The 26,621-nt window shown below is 39.4% G+C and overlaps 1 protein-coding gene and 1 long non-coding RNA gene across 4 annotated transcripts in view; both read right to left on the bottom strand.

Annotated features, from left to right (window-relative positions):
- Positions 1-16,316: 16,316 nt before the first annotated feature.
- On the bottom strand, positions 16,317-19,633 carry LOC131451328 (uncharacterized). Its single transcript, XR_009236241.1, has 2 exons — positions 19,502-19,633; positions 16,317-18,855 (listed from the first exon to the last, which is right to left on the bottom strand). It is a non-coding gene; the product is annotated as an uncharacterized LOC131451328 (long non-coding RNA).
- Positions 19,634-21,631: 1,998 nt separating this feature from the next.
- Positions 21,632-26,621, bottom strand: part of LOC131453003 (retinal-specific phospholipid-transporting ATPase ABCA4-like) — a 37,139-nt gene continuing 32,149 nt past the window's right edge. For all 3 annotated transcript variants that reach the window (XM_058622452.1, XM_058622439.1, XM_058622446.1), the window contains 6 exons: positions 25,762-25,903; positions 24,110-24,244; positions 23,719-23,822; positions 23,521-23,613; positions 22,735-22,984; positions 21,632-22,130 (listed from right to left, as the gene is read on the bottom strand). In XM_058622452.1, the coding sequence (XP_058478435.1) occupies positions 22,020-22,130; positions 22,735-22,984; positions 23,521-23,613; positions 23,719-23,822; positions 24,110-24,244; positions 25,762-25,903 (835 nt within the window). In that variant the 3' untranslated portion in view covers positions 21,632-22,019. The remainder of the gene's footprint in view (positions 22,131-22,734; positions 22,985-23,520; positions 23,614-23,718; positions 23,823-24,109; positions 24,245-25,761; positions 25,904-26,621) is intronic.

Here is a 26,621-nt window from a genome sequence, read left to right on the forward strand (position 1 = left end):
AATCTCACTGACTTTGGATCATTGACTTCATATGTGAACAGTTAGAAGTTGTGTGTAAACAGCAAATAGATGTTTTGCACTAAGAATAAGGAAAGTACAAGCTTCATCATTTTGTTGACAAATCTGATGCAATTACATACTTTGACTTAAATAGTACATTTATGTTACTGATGTGTTTTATTAAATATGTAAATATGTCAATAAAAAGTCAGTTGTTTGTTTCCTTTAGTGTCATGCAGTGACACCTGATGACAGTGTAAATGTATCTGAGCAGATACGGATTGTCTAAATGCGATTGCTGCTGCAGGTACCTAATAATCAGTTTTAGTACGATATATATATATAAATACAAATAAAAAGTGTTTTCTTTTCCTCAGTCATGAGATGTAAGAGGAGACATAAATAGGTGCGAGCTCATATAACAGATAATAAACACAAGGTCCATTAACTGCAGGCAGCCAGACTCATAAATACGTTTGTTAATGACGGACTAACCTCCAGTGAATGTGTGTGAATAAAACGCAACAAGAAAAGAAAATTAGCTGTGACTGTCAAAACAAATCCTTATGTTGTCATTTAAAACCTGTGCTTTAGCTAATGTTACGCTAACAGTGTGTAACTTTGACATGTAAACAAACCCCTGCTGAATGACCTCACACGATGCTGATTCAGTCAATAAAGTAAGGTTTAGATATATTGTTCCCACACTGCACACAGGAAGTGTTTACCTTCAAAGTCTGCAGAGGAGAAACGTGTGTGTGGTAACACAACATGGCCAGTTTTTTTACTAAATAAACATTCTACTTTTACTCTTTGTTACTCGCTCCTACCGAATAAAAATCAGAAGAAGAGTTGTTGAACAGTTTTACAGTTTTCACCCATCCACACCCATTCACTCACTCATTTTCTATCACACATCATTGATACCATTCACAAGCGGGACATTCAGAGGGGTTTTGTGGTTTCTCAAGAAACAATCCGACTGATAATTAAGATTTTGGATCCAGAAGGAGTCGAGGTCCGGCGAGCACGGCGTCTCTGTCCACCTAAAGACGTCCCAGCGTCTTGGATTATCATATGGATTCATATGATAATCTAGAGAAACCACAAACCCCTGTGAATGGCCCGCTGATGCATCCACCGATAACCCTGCAGTCGACCAGTTCCAGTTATTTCCCCCTCCACAAAAGCAGCGATTGGTTCTTTCTGTGGAAAAGTTGTGTTTTCTTGCATTTTCTCTCCTGGTTTGTGAAACTTATTTTAAAGTACAATTCCACGAAATGCTCCACGGATCTCATTAAAACAACTCTCCTCTAACAACAGGTTAGAATATTACGATTTGTGTTTTTTTCGTGTTTTTTTACCTCAATGTGGCCCTAATACTCTGTTGTAGGTTAATTAGAATTATTAAAATTAAAAAATCCACCAAAATTTTTTATTTTTTTCAGATATGATGAGTTGTCATCTATGTCTGTTTCTCAAACTGGTTCATTGAAGCCAAAGTAACAGGGTGTTAAGATTAGGGATAATACTTGTCTTGTTCAGTGGATTTATGTTGCTAGGTAACACCTTGAAATTTCCTGTCAACTTGTGACATCAACGAGCCACAATAGGAAATGAAAACAGACCAATTAAGGCAGCAGAATGTGAATGTGTGTACAGAAATGAAACACACTGCAACCATTACACGCCAATGACCAACAACATGAACAGTCACAACATCATATGTTCAGCTTTTACAGCACAAAAGGATTGTATGTTGAAATCCTCTTAAAAATGCCATAATAACATGTAGAGAGGGGAGTTACAACGCTGTGTTACTGTAGCTCTGTTAAAATCATAATATGAATATTAACACATTCATACAATCACAAAATACAGACACATTTCTTATCTGAAAAACATCAATATTCAAAACATCTTTTCCTAAGAAGTCATTTCCTTTGCCATTTTCCAACCTGACGGGGTGAAAATGGTGCTTCTAGAAAACGTGTTGTGGTGTTTTTCTTATGCAATCAAGGCACGTTGGATGTCGGTGGAAAACAGTTTGAGTCCCAGACTGATGTCACTCAGACTTGTCAAACGTGGAGATTGAAGTCATTACAGTTAACAGCTGCTGGTGGAAGGAAACACACTGACTTGACTTTAAAATGGCTCTTTTCTGTTTCTCCTCCCTGCACAGGTCACACTTGATCACTGATTGTGAACATGGACGCAGTTCTCTGATTGACTGATATTGTTGCAGATGCAGACGTTTGTTTTTTTACAGATTTGTAGATATTGTGTGTAAAATCCCAATAATTCAAAAGTAAGGTATTCATTCATTTATTCAGCTCATGTGGTGCTTTTAGTTTACTGAACGTTAATCTGCCAAAGTTATTGTGCATAAAGCAGTGAGACGCAGACCTGTCAATATTAATATATAATAATAACAACCTTAAATCTATAATGAAAATGTGAGTATGACGTGTAACAGCTCAATATTCCCACATGTTAAATTTCACAATCACTGGGTCTATGGTTCTCAAACTGTGGTAGGTGTACCACCAATAGTACGCAAGCTTCCCCTGGCGGTACTCGGAGGCTTTAGTGAAAGGACACGCGAGACATTGCACCCAAAATGAACCCAAGGTATCATGGGCCACAGGAACTTTAACAGTTGAACCTCACGTAAGATTTCATGCACGAGTCACAACAGTGAGAATCATCACTTGCCTGTGAAAGTGAATGTGGAACAAAAAGACTTCTTCTTGATATAAGAAACATTTACACTCCTCATTTCCCCCAAAAACATCGCTGCATAACAATTACTGACAAAATCGTGTTAATAAAAATGAACCCCAAGAGGTTATGGATGACCAGAGCTACTGTCAACAATGGTCTGTCCAACAAAACTGAATTATGGAGAATTATTGTTTCAGATTGTTCTGGATTGATTTGAACTTCGGTAAGAGACGTAAAAAGCAAAGAGAGAGAGAAAGTGTGTGTGTGTGTGTGTGTGGCCGCACTTTGCAATCATCCCTTATTTGTGTGCAGTGCAAATATGAGGGTTTGACTCTGAATGAATGGGCTCAATAAAGCTGTCACAGCAGACTCAGGTTACAAGGATTCATCCTTTTTATGGTGTTGACTTTGACATCAGTGTTCTCACGCGTGACGACGTTACTAAACTGTGAAACTGCCAAGAATTATATTTAAAAACACACTTCCACATTTTGTGTTTCCACTAGCCAAGCAGCAGGCTCCACCCTCACCTTCCTGTGAACGGTTACCACGGCAACCATGGTAGTGGTCAATAGTATGATTGCAGGAATAGCATGCAGCAGGCTTCCACCCGTCTCACTGAGCGTGCGTGTATTCCATCCTGTGTGTGTGTATGGCACTAAGCTGTGTGTGCATGTGTGTGCATGTGCGTGCGTGTGTGTGTGTGTTTGTGTTGATAAGCAGACAGATCTCGTCCTTTGGTTAACATTGACCCATTGTCCCTCACTCTTTCTGAAGAGACATGTCACACAACTGTTCCTGGGAACCGAGCTCAGCCAGTTTACCTGCCTTGCTGTTTCCCTGACCTTTGACCTTCCCAATATATATTTCCCCATCACATATCCCTCCTCTCACAAAAGTTATTTCTAAATAGTTTTTATTCATTTTTTTATTGTTTTTATTTTTATTTCTCCAATTCTTACAGTTAAATGTTTGTTTCATGTAACACACATTGAGTTGCCTTTGTGTATGAAATGCGCTATATAAATAAAGCTGCCCTGCCTTGCCCTGCCTTGCCCTGCCTTGCCCTGCCTTGCCCTGCCTTGCCCTGCCTTGCCCTGCCTTGCCCTGCCTTGCCCTGCCTTGCCCTGCCTTGCCCTGCCTTGCCCTGCCTTGCCCTGCCTTGCAAAAATAAATAAATCACATAATGGCAGCAGATGACACTTAAATATTAAATATAAATATAAATAAATATTGCATTTGTTGCACAACAGATCAAGTGTATTATGGAATATTACACGGGTGATTGTACAAAGGTAAATGAGACACTTTGTGAAGAACATAAATGAGTTTGTTTAGATTGTTGTTGTTGTTGTTTATATGAATATAAAAGCAGCAGAGTCGACACCACTTACAGTAATTTAAATTCATTACATTCATTCACGATGGACGATAAAGACAGTCATCGGATCGTGGCCAAGACAATCAGGATGTGAAGTCCCACAGCTGTCAGGACAGGTAAACACCAGGATGTGAGTCTGACGGCTGAGCATGCTGCAGCATAGATGAACAGGTTCCTCTTCCACAGCTCAAGCCTTGGAGAGCGATTGGTGCCTCCAAGTCCTTGGTGTCCAACTGTAAAATCGATTATGGACGTATTCAAGTACCTTTTCATGACTTTCACCTAAATGTTAAATCTACTTGACACTGACTGAAGTGAACTGGAGGTGTGATGCATTTGTGTGTGTGACGGTCTTGCAGAAAACGTCTTGTTTTTTTTTTTTTGCTGCATCGGTCACTGACATTTCTGGATTTCTGGTTTAAATTGAGAATCTTATACTGTATTCTTAGTGATCCGGATGTCAGACTGGTCATAGTAGCCATATATTACTTATGCTCTGTGACAGCCAGAAACAAACATCTATGATTTATTATCCTCCAGATAATGTAAATAAAGGTTTGCCTTCCTAAAACAAGCATATTTCATGATCAAGTTTTTGATAAAAAACACAAAGCAATCTGTCTTCATGACAACGGTGTCAACAGGGATGAATCATTTATGAGTGTATGCTAGCAGGGAAATGTTGGTCCCAGTTCTAGGTCCAATGCATAAGATTTAGTGACATCTAATGGTGAGACTGTTGCGTTGGCCTCACTATGGTGGCCTGCACATAACTCTCCTGCTCTCTCAGTCATTTCTTCCTTCTTCTTCATTGGTTTATGTATCAGCTGTTTCTTCATTTGAATATCCACGAAACAAAACAATCCGAGTAAGATTGCGAGTACACGACGCTGTAGTACAGAGTACACAACGCTGTAGTACAGAGTACACGACGCTGTAGTACAGAGTACATGCCAGCTGTAAGGAGACGTTGTGCATGTGCATAAAGCATATGCACTGTGTACAAACTTTTTTTTAAATAAAGTTTTATTTGATTGAGAACACATTACAATACAATCACAAAAGTGTTAATTAATGTTATTTGTTGATCCAGGTGTAAATCTTACACAGTTTAGTGTAAAGTATTGAAATTATAAATGTTGTTTCTACTGTCACCAGCTACTGCATTCAAGTTTTTTTCACACAGTGGGATCACTTTGTATATTTCAGTAATGCGAGGGACGGAAGTCGTCATATTTTGGCCTATAGATAGAACAAATGGACATTTTCACCATCAACCATGGCAAAGCATTGTTGCATTGTTGTTCTCTGCAGAGAAGAAACCACTGTGGTGTGTGTGGACACAACTGAGTGAGTTTCTCTGTTGTCTTTGGGAGCTCTGTATGGATGAGCACCACTTCCATAATTTTGCATGACAAACAGACGCCCCGCAGCTGGGATGAAACACCTGTGGTTGAATCACTTCAGGAAATTCTGTCCTGGTCATGATACGAGCTCGCTGTTCGTCATATGAAAGTTTCCACATGGAAACATCCATACAGCGCTCCCAAATATACGGTGAAGATCGCCTACTGTCCGACTCCGGGTGACGGGTGGTGGTGTTGAAAAACCACACATGACAGCAGTCTCTTCTCTGCACACGTTTCCACAAAAGCTGGAACTTGTGTCACAGAGCTCTGGGTGTCCACACTTGATAAGAAATTGATATGTTTCTCCTCCATTTTTCCTCCAGTCTGGCCGCTGGCAGGTACGTGACATCATCTGGACAAACTCAACACTGATTGGCTATCGCCAAAGATGAACATTTTATCTCTCTCCAAGCTTACAATCCTGTTATGTCATTGTTACTCTAATGAGAGATGTAGTCTTCTTTATAAAGAATAGAAGTTGACAGTGATCTGCAACAAGCCACAGTAGATGTGATGGCCAACAGTGCTCGGCTAACTGTTACTAGGTATACGTGACATCACCTCCATTACATTACACTGCCACCATAATGTGAACCAGAAAAAAAAAGATGTTCCCTATTTCTTGAATTTTGGGGTTAAATGTATGATAATTTGAAATATTTCATGTATTATTACCTGATTAAATTTGACCAGAACACAATAGGAGGATTGAAGTGAACAGAATGTAGAGCTGTGGAACAGAGAACCTGGAAACATAGATTCTCTCCCTCCGTCACACTCAGCTCTTGCTGCTGGTTAGGTCGGACAAATTTGCTGTCAGCTCGCTCCACATTAAGACAGATTGAAGCAGAGTGTGGACGGCTATTTCTAAAAGCTGTCACTCAGCAACTATTGTGGATCTTGTTTGACTGCTGCAGCCTCTCTAATCAGCCTGGGCGACGTAGAGGTACATGTGTTTGTTTGTATAAATACCTCCAAGACATCGTGCTCTGAACATACACATTCTCCACTCTAAACCTCTTTTTGTTTTCTTCTAATGGTGTGAAATAAAATCAATGTTTCTTATCTTCATGGTTTAGCTGACTTATTTGCATTTCCTGTGTCAAATACAGCTTACAATATAGCAAGTGCATGGTAACAACAGTGTGTGTGTGTGTGTGTGTGTGTGTGTGTGTGTGACTCACTGATTGTGAAGCTCTCTCTCTCTCTTATCAAACCCTTGTTGTGTGTGAACTTTTTTGAGGCTACATTCAGATGATCAATTCCAATTCATCACGGATGAGATTAAAATATTACATTCTTTATCTAACTTTTGTGTGATTATGACTGTTCTCTTAAATGACATGCATGCACATGTTGGTAACTATTTACATAAAACAGACCATGTCATATTTGAAGGAGCAGTCAGTATTGAATTTAGAGAAATGGAAACTACAACTGTGAATTTGTGGGTTACATTTAGCCCCAGAGGACGATTCTCTCCATCATTATTGTTTGGCTTTGCTGTTGCTGCTACAACTTAAAATGAAGTTTCAATTTAATTTTGATTGTGAAAAGTTAAAAATTGATGGAAAGAGTTTGGTTAAATAGTTAAAGGTATTTGTCATCTAAACAATGGAAACATATTATGATTAAAATCCTGAAAATAAATACATTAATACAATTGGATACACCTGTGTGTGAAATTCCATTCAATGTTTTAAAAACAAAAGTGTTAAGAATTTGGGCTCCGGCTCTCCTCGCCTCACCTCAGTGCCGCACGACGCGGCAAGGTTTACGTTGCATCAACATGGGCGGAGTCATCAACAGACAGTGTCGTCACTGGTAGAGTCACGAGAGCGATGAACGACACAAGACGGAACGGAACGGAACAATGACGTAAACTCAAATGTCTAAAATCTCAACATTTAACAGAGGAGTCTGGTGTATTTAGCGACAGCACTTTAAAATAAATGGTTTGTATTTACAGTATATAGCACTTTTCTGGTCTTGATGACCTTTCAAAGCTGCTGTACTATACAGTTTGCCATTCACCCATTCACTCACACTTACATACAGCTATGTGCAGCACATTTTGTATCACTCATCTTTCATACCCACTTTCATTCTCACACACTGCCGGCACAGCTACCACTGAGCTACCATCGCCCCATAGTAATGGTAAACCAAACCAAACCGTGTAGAGTAGAGTCGAGCCGTGCCGTGCCAACTTTGACAATCATGTGCACTCAGCACTGAAAAGAGAAAACCAGACATGAGTCACTTCAGCCTGGTAATCTGAATGCAGCCTTTTCCCTCCCTCTCAACTTTCAGTGAATATGTGCTGACACAGCAGTCCACAAACAGCCAACCCCTGCAGCTATGACTTCTCTTTAACTCTTGTTGTGAACGCTATTGCTGATCATCCTGTGAACAAGTGTCAGGTCAGCAGTCTTGTTGTTCTGTGTGCTAACCTAACCCGAGAGATACACAATGAATAGCAATGGAAATATTTTAATATTGTTAGTTTCTGCCGACAAAGATGGAATATAACATTTACCTTTGTTTACTTTTTAAACATTTGTGCAACGCTCAAGAGCCAGGGAACGATCACCACTGCAGACATGCAGCAGCACAACAACAACAACAACAACAACAACAACATGGCACCAGTGAGAACTTAACTTTGAGCTACATAGCTGTGGCAGCATGAAGGTCACATTTCCATAAGAGCATTTTACTGTGACTGTTATTCAGTGCCAAAAAACATGGTGTAAGACATAGAAACAATAATAGAGCTAAACTGTGCTTGCACTACAATATTTTGAGATACATTTTATTAGCTTTGTGGAGTGATGGAAGTGGAAGGGCGAGTCGCCTTTCAATTTGAAGGCTGTGGGTTAACTTCTGCCTTGTCAAAGGACACATCGTTGACCCCACATTGCTCTGAATGGGTATGAAAGAAAATGCTCTACACATATGGGCTGTATAGTATTTAAATAGTATTTATAAGTTTGCTTACATTTATTTAAATAATCACATGTTAGTTTGAGTTTCTTTGCATATTTTATTCATTTGATATTGGTTGATCACATGGATGCGTTCTGCACATGCACCAACATTTCCTCCCCGGTCTTTGACCCAGAAGTGGAAGGAGACAACATATAAACCGCAGTACTGTTGCCAGCGGCGACCACAAGAGCCATGCTCGGTCTAATTTATATCCCAATTACATGCACACAATGATGTACAGCAGGTATAAAACATACAGAACCACGATTGCCTGTCTTAGTTGAACTGTGGCTTTAGTTCGGTTCAACTGTGCATGTAAACATGAGTGCCTCCCTCATGTTTCAGAGAAGCGGGGTTAATTCCTTGACCTAAAGTTCTCTTTCAACATTTGTTTACATTACATTACATGTCATTTAGCAGACGCTTTTATCCAAAGCCACTCCACTCAATGGAGTTGAGTACAATCAGCCAGGAGTGGAGTTGAACTTGCGACCATTGTGACCATGATGTCTTTCACACACAGGGTACCGGTCTTAACCAATGAGCCACTCCACCCCATTTGTTTCTCGTCACTCATGTATGTTTCAAAGATAACAATTCCTTTGCCTGAGGTTAATTAGTGTGTTAGTGTGTTACTCAGGTTGCTGTGATTCTGTAATACTATCACCTTCCCTGAATTAGCCCTGATGTAAAATGCATCGCTTTGTTACCACAGACACAAAAGCAAAATGTCATGTGCAGGTGATGGTGGCTTGATCAGCATTGTGTGAACTTCTCTGACGATGGTTTGAACCGTACGATGTGAAAACTTTATGACAAATGTGAATAAATGGGGGCAATGTGGAGTTTTCTTTTATATTTTTCAAAAAAAGCAGGTTTTAGTTATTTATTCATCGCTCATTAGCAATTACTTTCAAACGTATTATCGATGTATTAACGAGCTGCTGTGTGGATTGACTGACGAGAGGACATCGTGATACAGATGACGGTGTGGACAGTGGAGCTGTGACTATGTGATGCACTGAGACCTGCATTCACCTCAACACTGATTCCCTGGGAGGCTGCTTGTCAGTTCATAAAGTTACTGATAAATGTGATGAACAATGACAATTACGTCATTATACTTTTCAGTTTACTGTATTCACTCTCGTGCTTTTGACATTCATTTACAAATCCATGGTTTAAAGCCAGAAGCGTGCCATTGGTATTCATGAAATCCTCAGTAGCGTACTCCCATCATGCCTTTTGCATGGACGCGCCGAGCAAGTCAAGAAGGTGGACGGCTCGTTCACATAACCAATAGGCATTATGGGAGTAACACTACTGTGAATGCTCTATGGGCCGCACAACCCAGAAATAAACCCGGAAGTCAGAAACTTTTTGAGCGAGCAACTCCCTAGGAATGAACAGAGCCAAAGGGGCGGAGCTCTATCCAGTTCTTATAATACATCCATGGGGTTAGTCAAGGTTAGCATTCGTAAGGCATTTGAATGGTGAATCTAATGCTAATTAACATGTCAACCTCCATATTTATACTCACATTAAGTGAAATAAATAAATATGTCACGTCATGTTTGGGGCTATATAGACTCACATGTTTGTCCATTCTTACTTTACACAAGACACTGTGTGATTCTCGTCCTCAAATGAGACAGATCTGGACTGTAGGCAAGTCCACAAAGCCTCACTGTTATAACTCATGCAGAAGGAGACTTGGCATTGTCAGAGACAGGATTTCTGGGCAAAGACAGGATCTTGACAGGAGCATATGTCTCTCCAGAATTCCAGTACAAGCCTTCACATGATTGGTTCCTTCACATCTATGCAGATCACCAATGCCGTGGGCACTGGTGATCCCTCATACATTGATACATGCTGATTTCATCGACAAGAGTCGAGTCAACTTTGGCACACAGAGTCCAAAAACAGGCTGAAATGTGGAACAAGAACAAAACAACCCTTGACATATTGATCAGTCTTTCACATTCTTTATTTCCCCCTGGTTCCGTGTCAGCACTAACTAACAGGTTACAAAGTTATTCACTCTTTTTCCCCAGGGAGCAAAAGTGTGGAGCTGAGGTGCTGTGATGAAGCTGGTGAATTATCTGTCATACAGTTAATCTCACTACAGCATCTTGACTTGAGCTTCATGGTAACCATGGCTGCAGAGAAGCAAGTGCATACAGTAATGTCAGAGGACGTCACGTTTCTGGACAGCAGGCTGCACTGATGAGACACCTTGAGGGGATATTAAAGTGATGGCACTGGAGATTTTTCTGCACAAAACTTTCTCTTACTTTTTCCTTTTAACAAAACCAAATTCACAGCTAGATGTATCAAAGCAAAGTGGTATAATTGTAAATGTTGTCACATATATGCTCTTTAAATTATGATTGTAACACTACTTAATGCTGTTATTAGCATTTACTAACAGCTAATTCATGTTTGAACTAACCACTGTTATACGAAGTTATTCATTCATGTACAACTCAAGGGTGTATAAAGCTACTGTTAATGTCATTATTAGCTGTAAACTCAGTTTAAAAAAAAATCCCATTAAAAGCTTTAAATAACTCTAAATGTCTTTAGTTAACACTTATTCAAGGTTTCTGTGCTTAGTGAAATAAATTTATTGTCCTTGTTTGTGTCACTTCATTTCTGTATGACAGCAATTATCGATATATTGATAGATGAATAGATGACTTTATTAACCCCCAAAGGAAAATGAAGTTTTTGTAGCAGCCTGGACATTAGGTACAAAACCAAACACACAATACTTACAATAAAATAATAAAATATTTACAATTAAAATTGAAAGATACATACAAATAACTATACAATGGGAGCCTGGGTCTCTGAGAACTGTGATAAAAACAGGGATTGGAATTACTGAAGTGACACATACAAGTCTAAGTAATAATAACAACAATAGTGAATAATCATCGTTTAACGCGTTGCATATCACAGACCCTGGTGTACTCGCGTGTCAGGGTCAGGTAACTTGTGGCCCTTTTTGTAAATAAGGGCCACAAGGAGTATTAGTAAAGGTTCAAAATATCCCAGTACTTAAATATGGAGTTGGTTTCTCTTTTGCAGCTACAACACACTTCTTGGACGACTTTCCTCAAGATTTTGAAGTTTTTCTATAGGAATCTGTGTGTAGAGTATGTATGAGGTCAGGCACTGATGTTGGACAACAGGGTCTGGCTCACAATCTCTGCTCCAGTTCATCCCAAAGGTGCTCGATAGGGTTGAGGTCAGGGCTCTGTGCCTCAGTCAAGTTCTTCCACACCAAACTCAAAGTCACACATGTCTTTATAGTCCTTGCTTTGTGCAGTGGGGCACAGTCATGTTGGAATAGAAAAGGGCCTTGCTCAAACTGTTGGCACAAAATTGGAAGCATAGCGTTGATCAAAATGTCTTGGTATGGCCACAGGTGAAGCCAAATACGTTTGTCCATATAGTAAATGCTTAATTATAGTTAAGTAATGCTTATTCAAAAGCATTAGTACAGCCGTTACTAACTGTAAATGGATGTACACTTATTGTAAAGTGTTACCAAGACATAGTCCATAAAACACCACCAATTTTCCTCCAAATTGGTGGTAGCAAACATGAGTTATTGATATTATGCGTGATGAAGTATGAACAATGAAAGTTTAGCAGAAAGCATATTTCACTTGAATGCTCTTGTTGGAGTTTCACTTGTACATTTCATGTAGCATGAATAATGTTTTTTTTATGGATGTGAGAGAGGAGAGAAAAATATTTGTTCTAGGTGTCTCAAGGGTGTCTCCTACAGCTTCTGCATAGATAAAACACACACACGAGTCAGAGAGGTTGAGGCTGTCGGCTGCACGGCTCTGATGCACTTTAAAAATCACACTTGATCAGCAATTCTTTCTATGAACTCACACATCTCCTAGTCTTCAAATGGCACCTTGTGAAGGTTCAGGGCACAGAGCGGAGTCGGTGGGATGCCTTCACTGAGATGCCTTATTTTGGTTGACATTATTTGGGGCTGTTTTTATACACCTGCCGCTGTTGTATTGAAGGCTCCGAGTCAGAAACGGGACAAAAACATTTTCAAAACAACCTAAAACTATGATGACAGTTGATGAGGCCTCAGAATACTCGTCACCTGCTGCATCATGCAGTTCACTGTACATCCCCGACCTGGATTCACTCAACACAGGAGCCAATCAATTGCAGACCAACAACTGATGATCCAGCTTTCTCTGGGAAATTGCCATGATTGGAGTGATTAAAAGGAAACAGCTGAGCTTTTTCTCAGTATTGATGTGTGATTGTTCCTCTCTGACCTTCTGGAAACTTTAGATGCCCTAACTGAGAGGATTTGTATCAACACACTCTCTCTACAATCAGACAAGGGCAAAATGACATCAAAATGGGTTTTAAAATAAAACACCAAACTAATAAATGTATCAAAATAAACTACAAATTACAGAAGCCACACCATGTATCCAAATAAAATACTGTATTTTTGTTTTCAAAATACAAAAAAATACCTTCCATCACATTTAAATGTAACATGATGTTAGCACCCAGTACAATAATGTCCTAATCCATCAATAATTGATTTAAATGTTTTGAGCAACCCCTGAATACAGGGCTGGAATGGGACCAAAAAATGTCCCTGGCATTCTTGGCCTTGGTGTCCCACATACCAGAGGATATACTGTATGTGTATGTTGTGTTGTTTCAATTAAAATAAAGCGCAGTAGCCTACATGGAAGAGAGTAACCGTGTTAAAAAATTGACAAGTGATTGTCCTTGGGATCTTGGGTAAGTCAGTCTTTGTAATTTTCTTTGTTCAACCAGAGATCTTGAGATCCCAGGCATCAAGTCATTTGTTCTCTGTTTAACATTACTCGCTCATTGTTCTGCATGGACTCTCACAAAGTGAATTTATAAAAACTCATTGTCCTCGCCCACCCCTGCAATGCTGCTGTACACACAGAAACACTTCAGTCAGGTCTGATAGTATTGCTTGACGGAGCTTGTACAGTATACAAATAATGTTCATAATTTCCGTTCATTAATGTGGCGAGCGTAGGAGGTGATAAGGTAGGAAACTAATATTGAAAGCTTGACAATGCCACCCTGGGAATGTCACCCAGGGAATTACTGTTGGACACAAGGCACAGGTTCAGGTTACTCAGGGGGTAGGAGACGTGGTTCCAAGTTAACATGTAATTTTTATTAAAAATTAATTCTAAAATCTCAATAAAACTCATTCATACCAACAAAAAGGGGGAAAACCTAATCAGGGCTGAGGCCAAAGGGGATGGATGAAAGCTAGGGCAGGGAAGGGATCCACCAAAGAAAACCACCACAAAATCACCGAGCACACGTGGCAGACACGCTCAGTGATGAAAAACAAATTAGTGGGGTTACACATTCAAAACAGAAGAAAAAGACAACACCAAAGCCTAACAAATCTATAAAAATGGGCCGGTCACAGGCTTAGATAACCAATATACAGACCAGTCACCATTATTATTGATTGAGTGCAGTCCATGGCCAAGTTGAAAGGGAACTTGGCCGGTAACCAGAGGGGTGCCAGTTCCAATCCCCACCAGGTTAATTGGACACTCTAAATTGCCAGCCATGGGCGTGCACATTCAGTGTGTTCCTAGTGCCAGTCCCAAGCCTGGATAAATGGGAGGGTTCTGTCTCATCTTTGCCAAATCAAACATGTTGATTGTCCACAATGGCGACCCCTAGAGACGGAGAAGCTGAAAGAATAAAAATATGGTGATTGTTTCATTTTTAATTTGTCAACGTTGTGCTACATTCTTACTGATGACTGAATCTCGATGTTTAGGGACCTCAAACTATTCTAAATACAGGTTTCGCAAAACGGAGTGAATGTCTTTCCAAATGCAAACTGTATTCACAAGTCCAAACTCTCATCAGCTGTCTCCTGGTGCATTAGATGATTGTGCTGCTGGTCACTTATATCTTATGCTGCAGACATCCTTAAAGAAAGCTGCCTGAATGCACGTTGATTGAATGCGGAGTGTCTCTTGTCTGTCTTGTGCAGGACAATCAGGATCTTTTCCCATCATGTGAATCAGTATCACTCACCTCTTTTGTCCACCTCTGACTCACTCCCTCACACAATGCAGACAGAATACAGAACAACTCACACCCACTGTGAACAATAATTCTCCTGCTTTTGGCTGATAGTTCGACAGCAGCTTTGTCTCTCATCGAGGACTTTTTCTTCTCCCTCACTCTGTCCTTCAGCCTTGCCAACAATTAAACTTACGACCCAAACTATCCACTGCTCACAAGCTGCAAAAAAATAACTCAAAAGCTAATCTGCTATGTTGCAACTCAAGAAAGACTCACACACTGTGTTTCACAATAGAATTAACAGCTTTACTTAAGCTTCTTTGTAAAAGAACACAACTAGTATAATAAACCAATAATATAAGTACATGGTAGGTTATGTCTTAAATGTACATTCAGCACCAGATTCCTCCTGAACTCTTAGCAATCTTAATAGTGATTTTTACTACTTTAAATCAGACTAAAAGTGAAAAATATAGACCCTTTTAGTGTAACTTTTAAACAATTACTGTTAATGAGTTAGTTTTTGTTTTCACCTCAGATTCAGTACAAACTGAAAAAAGGTCATCCAGAGCCACATTAACATTGTTTTCCCTGGCTGCTCAATTCTGCCAATGACTAATAAACAGACTAAAACTGGATGAATGCCCCCTTGACACAACAGCTGTGTTCACACATTTCCCCCTTGAGGTTAAATAAAGTCATCTGTCTATCTTTTTAGATTCTCATTCATACATAGTTCTCCAAACAGCATCGAATCAGCTGCAATGGGAGTCGTAGATTTCTTATAGATCTTCAGCATTCTTTATTCCTGGACTCTCTAGTGTAGAATGGATTCAAGTCTTTTTATAACATAACTAACTTCATATGAATTGATCAAAGGCAGGAAGAAGCCTTGAATTACTGCACTGTTGATATGATTAGTAGAGATTAATGCTCTACTGTCGGGGTCACTCATAGATGGATCCCAGACTAGATCTGGTCCCAGACCTATTTCCATAAATCATTGATAACTGCCACATTTTGACGGAGCATTAGCGAGTGCTTTCAATCGATTTGAAAGTCAATCACAATAATAGGCTGTGATTAATCATGATTGATCACATTAAACACATAATTGTGTCGCTTTTGAATAAAAAAAGAATGCATGACAAATTGAATGGAGGAATAAGTTATTTCAACTATTTGGACGGGATCAGTTTTACATGGGTAGGTGGAGTAATGTAATTTTACCACAGGACATCTGTAATATTAATGCATAAAACACAAGAAATCTAGGGAGTCAAATTGATTAACGCCACCTCCTTTTATGTGAGTATAACGTGGCTCTCTAATATCACAAGAGCAGATACACATCAACAAAACTGGACCAGGGACCATTCTACTGGTGAGGTGCATATGTAACTTATCGAAGGCAATCAGAACTCTTGTGCCTCTGACATGTGCATTCGACCTTTATTTGGTTCACAGTGTTCATCGTTTGCCGAAAACACCCAAGGTTTGCCACAGACTTGTCCGACTGCCTAGTGTGAAACTGAATGCTTCTTCAAGCACCTCCATGATACCTACTTGTAAACAGGATATGACGGAATATTTTTGAACATACAGTATTTACTGCTGGTCTATTTGCATTGGATAAGTAGTACTTTGGGTATTTTTTCCAGACCATTTTACACAAGGTTAAATATACTGTAATCTGTACTGACATCATCCGGTAATGATTACAGACATGAAACATTTGGATGGGACTAAAATAAGCTCTTTTAGAAGCTCTGGTAATTACTTTACACAACCTCTCCATGTAAAACTAATCCCATCAAATAGGGCTTTAGTTATAATTATTTAGAATTCAAATCTTAGGTTTAGACTGAACGTCTCAGGGAGGGTTTGGCATCGAACATAACATCCAGACTTGCTTTGTATATAGACCTCATAGGTATGGTGGCCATTTCCATAGCACCAAATAGGAGGACACACGACTCAATACAATACAATTTTGTCGATGATGCCGTGATTCTGGGATATGTGCTGTGTGCTATTCATTGCAATACAATTTAATTTACGACACTGTATATCATATAGGATTGCAATGATCATCACTATTTAATTGTGTGTTTTTTTGGTTTTTCCAGCTTCTTAAATGTGAAAATGTTCCTTTTCTTTGCTCTATCTAACAAAAAAATCATTAACGACTGACAAAACAAGACATTTGAGTACAACATTTCTTGGTATTTTATGGGGAAATAAATACTCAGAAAATAATCGACAGATTATTCTATTACGTATAATAATCATTAGCCACAGCCTTATCTTGATATAATGGAACAGGGAAAAATTATCAAGTAAATGCATGGTCTGTCTGCATCCAGGAGTTTTTGTACATGGAATCCTTGTTTATGGTTATGTTAATATATATTAAGATGGGAAGACAGCTCATCATTACTATATGAGCACAACCATTATTTGTTCTTCTGTCTAGGGGTCGCTACAGCAGATGAAATGCATATTTGATTTGATTTGTCCATTTATCTGGACTTGGGACTGGCAGGAGGAGTACACAAGATGATAATGTGAAGAGTTGGACAGGAAAATCTGTTTCTAATTGGATATGCTTACAAATCTGATTTGGGCTACTTTCTAAACATGGCCTTAGACTTTTCGTGCCATTTTCGTTATGGGAAGGAACTTAGTGAATCAATTAATTAAAAAGAATCATATTATTTTTTATCAATAAAATAATGCCCTAATTTTAACTGCTGCACAATACCGGCATTCAGCCAGCCATATCAGTTAATTGGGGCCACACTGGATGCAGAGTGCCTACATCGCTGAAGGTCTTATGGTGAGTTTCATTTGTATTGTAACAACTCAGAATTTCCAAGGTCATCTCCGGATCTCTCAAAAATGTTTATTCTCTAGCACTACTCTACAGAGTGATTTGGAGGGTAAGTGCTTATTAACCTGCAGGTGCTGTGTCAACTGCCCTCAGGTCAATTTTCTTAGCAGAAGGGACTCTTTCTCCACAATTGTATGAGGTTTGTCTGACCTCAACAAAAAAAAACGGTGCAAAAGTAAGACTGCACTGGACCATCGGCAAAACAAGAGAAGTCTGTGAAAGGATATCTGTCAATATGAAAGGAACATGGACACTGATACAACATTAAAAGATAATGTCATATTCAACTTTTCTTCAGAAATAGCATCATTGGGGGTTTGTGGCAATACTCAGATAAGGTCTGACTATGTTTTCTTCATTAAACCAGTATGTTTGTACAAAAAATATAACATGTTCTCACAATCTATATGAACAATTGTAATATTTTAAATACAAATCGTATGATAGTTACAGAGTGGGGTTAATTAACACCGCTGAAAGTGAAATACTTTGGTTTGGCCTCTGTTAAGAGAGGCTTATTTCAAGGTTATAATAAACAAACTATTCTTATTCTAAAGTGATTATACACTTACAAACATACTTATGGCTAGTATGTGTTCAATATCTACTAGGGCTGCCACAAACCATTATTTCAATAATCGACTAGTCACTGATTATTTTTTGGGAACCACTGATCTAAAGAGTCCATTCTAAGGTAACAAAAACAGGACAATTCTTAATTTTCAGCTGATAAATGAGTGAAAACAACATTTTAAATATTGTATTCAATGTTTGTTGATACACTACATGGACAAAAGTATTTAGACACTTGACCATTACACCAACAGGGACTGTAATGACATATTAAAACACATATACAGTACTTTAATATAGAGTTGGTTCCCCTTTTGCAGCTACAACACACTTGGAAGTCCTCAAGATTTTGAACTGTTTCTATTAGAATTTGAGTGGGTGCTACTATGATTTGAACAGGTGACACTTTCATTCATTAACAGTGACAGCTGTTATGCATTTAATTGCAAAAAATAAGGCGCCACAAAATAAAAGAAACATAAATCAAAGAAAAGAGGGATCCCCAATGTGTGTGTGTGTGTGTGTGTGTATTCTATATTTATGTCCACTCAATTTCTACGTCTACTACCCGGTTCGGTGAGGAGTGAGTGAGTGAGTGTATCTTATCTGTCTTCAGAATGAGTGATTCAGATGATCTGGAGTCTTCAAAGTAGATTCTGCAGGTGGCCACACAGCATCTCCAGCTCTCTCTCTCTCTCTCTCGGACTCACTGGGCTGGGCTCGCCATCTAAGTCGTCTCTGTCCATTTCTCTGACAGTTGATCAGACTAGTAAAAAACCAACCTACACAGAAAGTGCAAAGTTGTAAGGTTCTTCATCTGATTCTGTCTCAGTTTCTTTATGAGATCTCAACATTTGCTCAGTTCTGCGCATGACATACATTACCAAACATCAACAATGAAACACAAATGTGCACATATGTACAATTTGTATACACAATAGTGCAATATCTATGAAAAATGAAATATAGCACACATTAACTCATTGGCTGCCAGCTATGTTCAGAGCAGTGTTCAAAGTGACGTCTATAGCAGTTAATGGCAGCCAACTATTACCCATTGCAGTGGCTAATAACACAACATGAATGATTTAAATGGCATAACAACTAAGTGAAATACAACTTCTCATTGTAAAACATGTAACTTAGTTTTAACTGACACATTAACATGAACATACTTAGTACATGGTACAACAGTAAGGAATTAGCGACGTGTGCCAGTGATTAGCATTAGGCTAGCGATTAGCATTATGCTAGCGATCTTTTCCAAAGCCTTAAATTACAATGTTAAGTACACAAAAGTCATGGAAAAACATTGGAAACCATCTTATGACATCTATTGAGCAACATAGATTACCTTTTACCACGCTAACAGCACAATATATTCATTTTTTTTTTTTTAAAAAGCCAACTAAAAATGTGCTAACTCACCGGAGATTCCATCCTCGGCTAACAGCTTATCGGGATGAAACCAGGATCTGTCCGTGACTACCGGGGTCTGCCTGCATGTATCTGCTACTGTATGCTTTGTGTTTGTTTGTTTGTTTGTTTGTTTGTTTGTTTGTTTTTAATCGCCTCCCGCGTGTTTGCTACTCTCTCCTCCTCTCTGACCGGAAATGCCGTTGCACACACAGGTGCAGACTTTACGTGATTAGGCTCACTGAAAACACAAACAGTATTGGGGGAACACTGCCCCCTACAGGAGCTATATTAAGGGTGTCTAGTAACTTGATTTTTCATGCTGGTTACGTTACATTCTACACACTAGAATTTTAAATATCTCTATCCTGTGACAGCTGATTGCTGTCAGTGAACCATTAAGTTTAAGATTCCAAGGTAATATGAGTTGAACGATTTTCTATGAATTTAGTTCAGTTCATAATAGCAACTAGTTAGCCTTCAGCAAATGAATGACATTTGCATGTATACAATTCAAAGGTCATATACACTTTACTTTAGTAGCTGTTTTGCATTTCCATTTGTCACAGTAGATTTTACTACAAACCAATAAACGTAAATTAAACTTAATTAAATTCAAATTTCAAGTATTGGAAAAAACTAAAAACAATTAAACCAACAACCTTGCTCTTGTGCTAGACTGACGTGTTGCACCAGTGGAGGCTTTAATGAGAGTAACATCCGTGCTTGGATGTATGACATGACTTGATCACTGACTCGATGACACTTGTCGTCTCCTGCTGCACACGGAGGATGTTTCTATCATTTAATAACTGTCTGTCATGGCAGCAGGGAGTCAGCTAATGAAGCCTTTGCTTGCAGATGGTTGAGGTGAAAGTTATTTTGAATGATTTTACACAGCTAATTGGGTGAATGTTGTTTTAACCAGTGAGAAATGTCTTTTACAATTACAGAGGGATCACAGTGACATGCCGTTAACAGTCCATGTCAGTTTACTGTCATTTAAGAAGAGCAAAAGCAAAGGATGGTGACATTTGAAGGGCTTAAAACCTGCATAAATAAACGACCATGTCAGACCTGTAGTGAGAGCATAGCGCCGTGTTCTCCTGTACACGTGAAAACAGAAAACCCAGCTTTACAAAATCTCCCCTTTGGCCAAACAATCATTTTCAGTGACCTAATACAGCGCTGATGACACATGATGATGGTGATGTTCTGGATGTTTGGAAACTCTCCTCGTGCTGGAGTCTCTGCTGCCCTCATTGACTTTGATTGACAGGGATTTATTTTACTTGCAGACACACATCACTGACTTCAGATCAGTGATAGACATTAGCTGTCACAGAATAGTGCTATTTACAGTACTAGTGTGTAGAATGTAAGGGAGATCTATCAACAGAACTTTAATACCATATATTAATGGAGCTGAAGGTTAAGAATCGTCATATGTACTGTCATTGTCATAGATAGCAGAATGAACCGTTTAGATCAGTGGTCTTAATTTTCTGACCTTTCTGTCAAGATTTATGTGCATGTGTTTAAAATAACATGCATAACATGAAGTTGTAATTAATATTCCAAACATCTCTTGAAAATGATTTGTTTACCAATTCAAAATGATATGAGGTGTTACAGATATGGCTGTAAATGAGGCGCTACATTATGCACAAATTAGCTTTTGACATTTTGATTTATACTTAGCTTTGTCCAGATGGAGAGAAAAAGGGACATTTACCTCCGACTTGTACGTAAAGCACATCATCCTTGAGGTGGTCAGTGAAATTCAGGCTGGTGGGCAGCCTGAGGTAATGAAGCCTTCACTCGCAGCAGTAATTGGACAATGGATGTGATAAATGCAGGTTTTGATAAGCCACTCACAGTGTTGCCTTCCCTCGCAGAGCAAAGCCACTCCACTGACCCGCAGTTAGCTTACGGAGCTTTTCAGTGGAGGTCAGAAGAATTATTGTAGGTCAGCAGAGTGAAAATCCTTTCAACTCCAAATAACCCACAGTCGCTTCATGCGTTATATAACAGGAGCAAGGCAGCTCTGAAATATTTCATGAGAAACCCAGCACTTCACATACACCTGGAGAACTGCTTCATTCAGGTCAGTGTAATACAAATCAGCAAAGAGCCACAGAGTAGAAAGCATGTTGAAAGTTTATTTTGCCGGATACAAAACAGAATTTCTCTTTTTATTTACAGCTACATTCATCAGTGTAATCCTTTAAGAGGAAGCATTCGTACTCACACAGATGGCGATGTATGAAACATGGCAGACAGATAAATTAATACTTAACCTTTACAACAAATGAAAGCACATGTTTTGGATTGTAACATTAAACACTGATAATAAAATGTTGAACCAAGTTAATACTGCTAAGGTGCTTCATTAGTCATTTAACAACATACAATATGTACATATTCATACATGTATGAATAGTAATATCCCCTTTCCCATTTTTCAGATGAGGAATTCAAGTTAAGATAGCACGTGTCAGGCTTAAGTTAACTGATTTACACATGTGTCTTATGTTTTCCTCTTCACTGGTGAAATCTTGACGTCCTTCCTTCCTCTTCGTCTGTACAACGCGACATCCTCGTCCTCCGCTGTCTGTTGCTTGGCAAAGTTGACAAACACCTGAACAACAGACAAACTCGTTCAGTTAAAAGGAATTCCCGCGACCCTCATGTGGAGGATGACGCGGGAGAAGATGGATGAGATAGAACTGACACATGATGGTGAAATGTTGCGTCATGCGCACGGAAGTATGGCGTGACCTTCAGAATGTTTTAATTTCATGTTTTAAAAAGGAAATGACATGAATTTAATCCTGTGTATAAGTGAGTAAATTGTCAGAGGGCATTTAATCCCAGTTACGGTCAGAAAAACCTCAATCTCAAACAAACTTGTTTGTAAAACTAATAAAATACACAACATAAAACAAGTGAGCAAAAGTGTCAAAGTGCACGTGTGAATGTCCTGAAGCAGTGAGAATAAACTAACAGAGCTCCTGCTGCTGCAGTTCAGGAATAATGTTTCCATGCTTGTAAAATCACCAGTGGGCAGAAGAAGGGTCAGATATTCAGTCTGTCAGGTTTTGTGATATATTTCTCGATCTCTGTGGATTTAAAGTGCAGTAAAGTTGAAACCTGCACTTGTATTACTATTCTAGTAAAGAGGAACGATACAAACACACCACAGCAAGCTGCCTGCTAACCATTAAACCCAGTGGTGTTCCTACCTGGTCTAGTGTCGTCTGTGAGACAGAGTAGTGCTCCACGCTCAGCCTCTCTTTGTTGGCCACCACCAGCTGAAATATCCTGGCGAGGGAGGAGGAGGCGATCTCATACTGCAGTGTGTTGTAGTGCTTCTCCCGCTGAACACAGCCAGGGAAACTGCTCTCCATAAAACTCTCCACAGGCTGCAGCTCCGGGGACGAGCCCACTTTAGCTGCCTTGATTTTCATGGTCACTATGTAGCCATCACCAAATCTGGACAAGGGAAATGACATACACATTAGAATGAATGACATCTGTAAGTCACAAAGATCCAGTGTGTTCAATTTAAGGGAAATGATTTTCTTTTGTCTTAAAATAACTATACTTTAGTTTTAAGCGTCAGCTCTATTTTGGACCACTGTGTTTTTACAGTAGCCCACAATGGACAAGCTTAACATGTTTTGATGTGAACAGAAGGATCCAAAGGCCCCTTTACAGCCGGCATCAGGGTTCATCTTCTGTGATCAGATCTGTGCATTTACACATGATATTAACGTCCATCAAGATCTGATGCTACTTTCACTGCGCTGTTCTATGCACAACATATCACGTTTAGCATTGTATGCTAACAAAGGCTAGCCCAAGATATGTCATGGTTTTTTTTACGACTTCTCAACTTGAACGTGACGGTCCATGGTGACATCACTCATTACATTACATTACATTACATTACATTACATTACGTTACATCACTCCCAATGTTCTGATGTAAATGAAGAACAGCTTGACGAGCATCCAGAGCCTCTTACTTGTATTTGAGATGCTGAATTGTCCCTAAACACTTGAAAGTCCCATTAACCATGATAGCCAGTCGGGTACAGAGAGCCTCACACTCCTCCATGCTGGTGGAAAACAACAATCATCAATTCATGTTAACAAACAACACAGCAAAGTGGTGCTGATTTCAGTGGCAGAGCAGCTGTGTGTGTGTGTGTGTGTGTGTGAACCTGTGTGACGTGAGCACCACGGCCCTGCCGTCCTGAATGACACTCATGATGGCGTTCCACAGGAAGCGACGCGAGTGCGGGTCCATGCCCGTGGTGGGCTCGTCCTAAACACACCAACACAAACAAACTTGACTCTCTGCTCACACACTGTCATTCGACATGAACGGGGACCAACTCCTTATCTCGCTCAGCATATGGCTGAGATCTTACACTCCTGCCAGCTTGAATTAAATGGAGCTTTTGCCTGCCAGTGTGTTAAACATTTGAGGCCAAGCTTGACTCAACCCATATGGCTTCCCATCTGGATCCATTGGAGCCATTTTATTGATAAAACTCTGCCTAAAACCCTTGAAAACAAAATATGGGGCTCATGAGCTCCTGGCTCACTCACCAGCAGCACCAGAGCTGGACAGCCAATCATTGCGATCGCTGTGGAGAGTTTACGTTTGTTGCCTCCACTGTAGGTTCCCGCGCAGCAGCCAGCATACTCTGTGAGCCCCAGCTTCTGGATGCCCCACTCTGCCACCTGGAGGGCAACGGGAGCAGGATCAAGATCAGGAACAGGAGCAAGGAACAGGGACAGGGACAGGGACAGGGACAGGAGCAGGAGCAGGAGCAGAAACATGTGTTTTAAATGTTAATTTTTCGACACAAAGTGTTAATATCACTTTTTATGTTCTATACAATAATGACAACATGACTTTGATGAATTACTAATATCAATATCAGTTAACATGTTTTATGTTTAATCTGGTTTATACCTGATCTTTATCATTTATTTGAACTATTTTATGTCATTTTATGATCAGATACAATTTATTCCACCCTCTAGGTCTCTTTTAACCTGACTTTTTAAATTCTGTTTTGTTTTCTTTTTTCTATTACCTCTGGTTCTGGTTCTGATGACCTCACTGTTGCATGATACCATCCATGTGTTGGTTCAGATGGTTGTAGGGAGGTTCTATATTAGGAACTCACACTCTTAATATATTGAATTAAGAGTGTGAGTTGTTAGCAGTTTCGGCTTTAGCTTGCAGCTACTTGTTAGCATGTCGAGCGCCATTCTAAATGCAATCCATTTGGAGGGGGGGGGGAACAGTGGTGCACCAGGCCAGCATGTGTCAGACAGAGACTAAGAGTCCACTGATTGTGTCCAATTAACCCAATCAATGAGGAACAATGGGGATTGGGTAACACACCCCTCTAGTTACAAGCAAAGTTCCCTTTCCACTAAGACATGGTCTGCCCCACAGTACAACATACTGTACATGATGAAATGTTACATACTACTTTGTTTTAGTTGGACTTACAAAATCATTATTTATTGATGTATTAATAACTAATTATTGATTAATAATTTTTCTAACCTATCTTTTAGTCCTAACTGAGCTGATAACAAAATATTAAATGTTGTGCTAATGCATTTACCACCGAGCTACAACAAGCACATTTCAAAAACATAAAACGTGTTTACAGCACATTTACTGTCCATTTATAGGTCAAATATAGGGTTTACAGACCTTATAAAAAGAATGACTTTTGTGATATCACATCCAGTGATTTTATAAGATACAGAAAACTTTATAAATCCCTGCGGTCCAAAATCACATATACCACAACTGTACAAGATAAATACGAAACAGTTTTAGGAGTCACTGGAAAGGCAGAAAGCAGAAAGAAACCTTCAGCTACGATAAAACAAGTTAGTAAGAATGACTAAAAAATATGATAATAAATAAAGAAAAAGTGCATATTTGTCAGTTAACAATCCGATGTATCTCAAGTGTATCTCAGGAGGAATGAAGGACTTCGATGAGTGCTTTGTCTTCCTGGCATGTTGATGATTAATAATACATTTGCCTCCTGGGGGACATGTTCAAGTCTCTCCCAGTTCAAGTCATTTTATTGGACTTTGGACTGACACTGACGCTGACAATCAAATCTGCTCACCCCAATAACAACATGACGCTCCACATTAACCTCGCGCTCTGTGTTCAGAGACACTCTGAGACGAGGTGTAAAAACAGCTGGAGTCAGACTCACTCTGGGAATCTCACACTCAGGAACTCCTCTGAGACGAGCATAGAGGTAGAGATGCTCCCTGCCGGTGAGGAGCTCGTCGATGGCATCAAACTGAGGGCAGTAGCCCATGTTCTGGTGTACGTCGAGAATCTCTGTCACGATGCTGTTCAAAAGAAAAGAAAGAAAAAGACACAACATGTCATTCACAGCGAGCAAGACAAGGGAGACGAGTGGGAGACAAGTGCACACAGGGGAAATGTGTGGTGGTCATGTGATATGTCAGCCTGATCATGTGATTCATGGAGGTGACATACAAATCAAATGCCTGATCCAGAAAGGTGAGATGTGTGTGTGTGTGTGTTCTTGTATGTGTATCTTTGTGAGGACCAAACAAATGTATAAACCATAGGATGTGAGGACATTTGGTCCAGTCCGCACATCTGGAACAGGCTTTTTGTGATTGGAGGGTTAGAGGGTTAGGGAATGCATTATGTCAGTAAGACAATCAACTTAACTAAACTAAAACATGTATGTAAAAGTGCTACTTTATAGTATGTCTATGTACTAATAGAAATGGGCTTTATCACCGACATACAACTGCGTGTACCTATAAAGGAAGTTTTTTATTATTATTATTATTATTATTATTATTATTATAATAACTGCTCCATGACTACCCTTCGTTTGGGCCTTCAAAAAATGAATTGTCATTTAAGCCCCGGCTTACATTTTCATTTATTTCTTGGCCTATTTAGAGAAACACATGGGTTTTATTACAGAATGATTCTAATTCAGGCAGTGGATTACATTTTAATGACCTTCTGTGTCTTTATCATTTCTATTTTATTGGACTGGTTCCATTGTTTACCCACCTGGAGATG

This window comes from Solea solea, chromosome 1 (genome assembly GCF_958295425.1).
Source record: "Solea solea chromosome 1, fSolSol10.1, whole genome shotgun sequence".
Classification (NCBI taxonomy): domain Eukaryota; kingdom Metazoa; phylum Chordata; class Actinopteri; order Pleuronectiformes; family Soleidae; genus Solea; species Solea solea.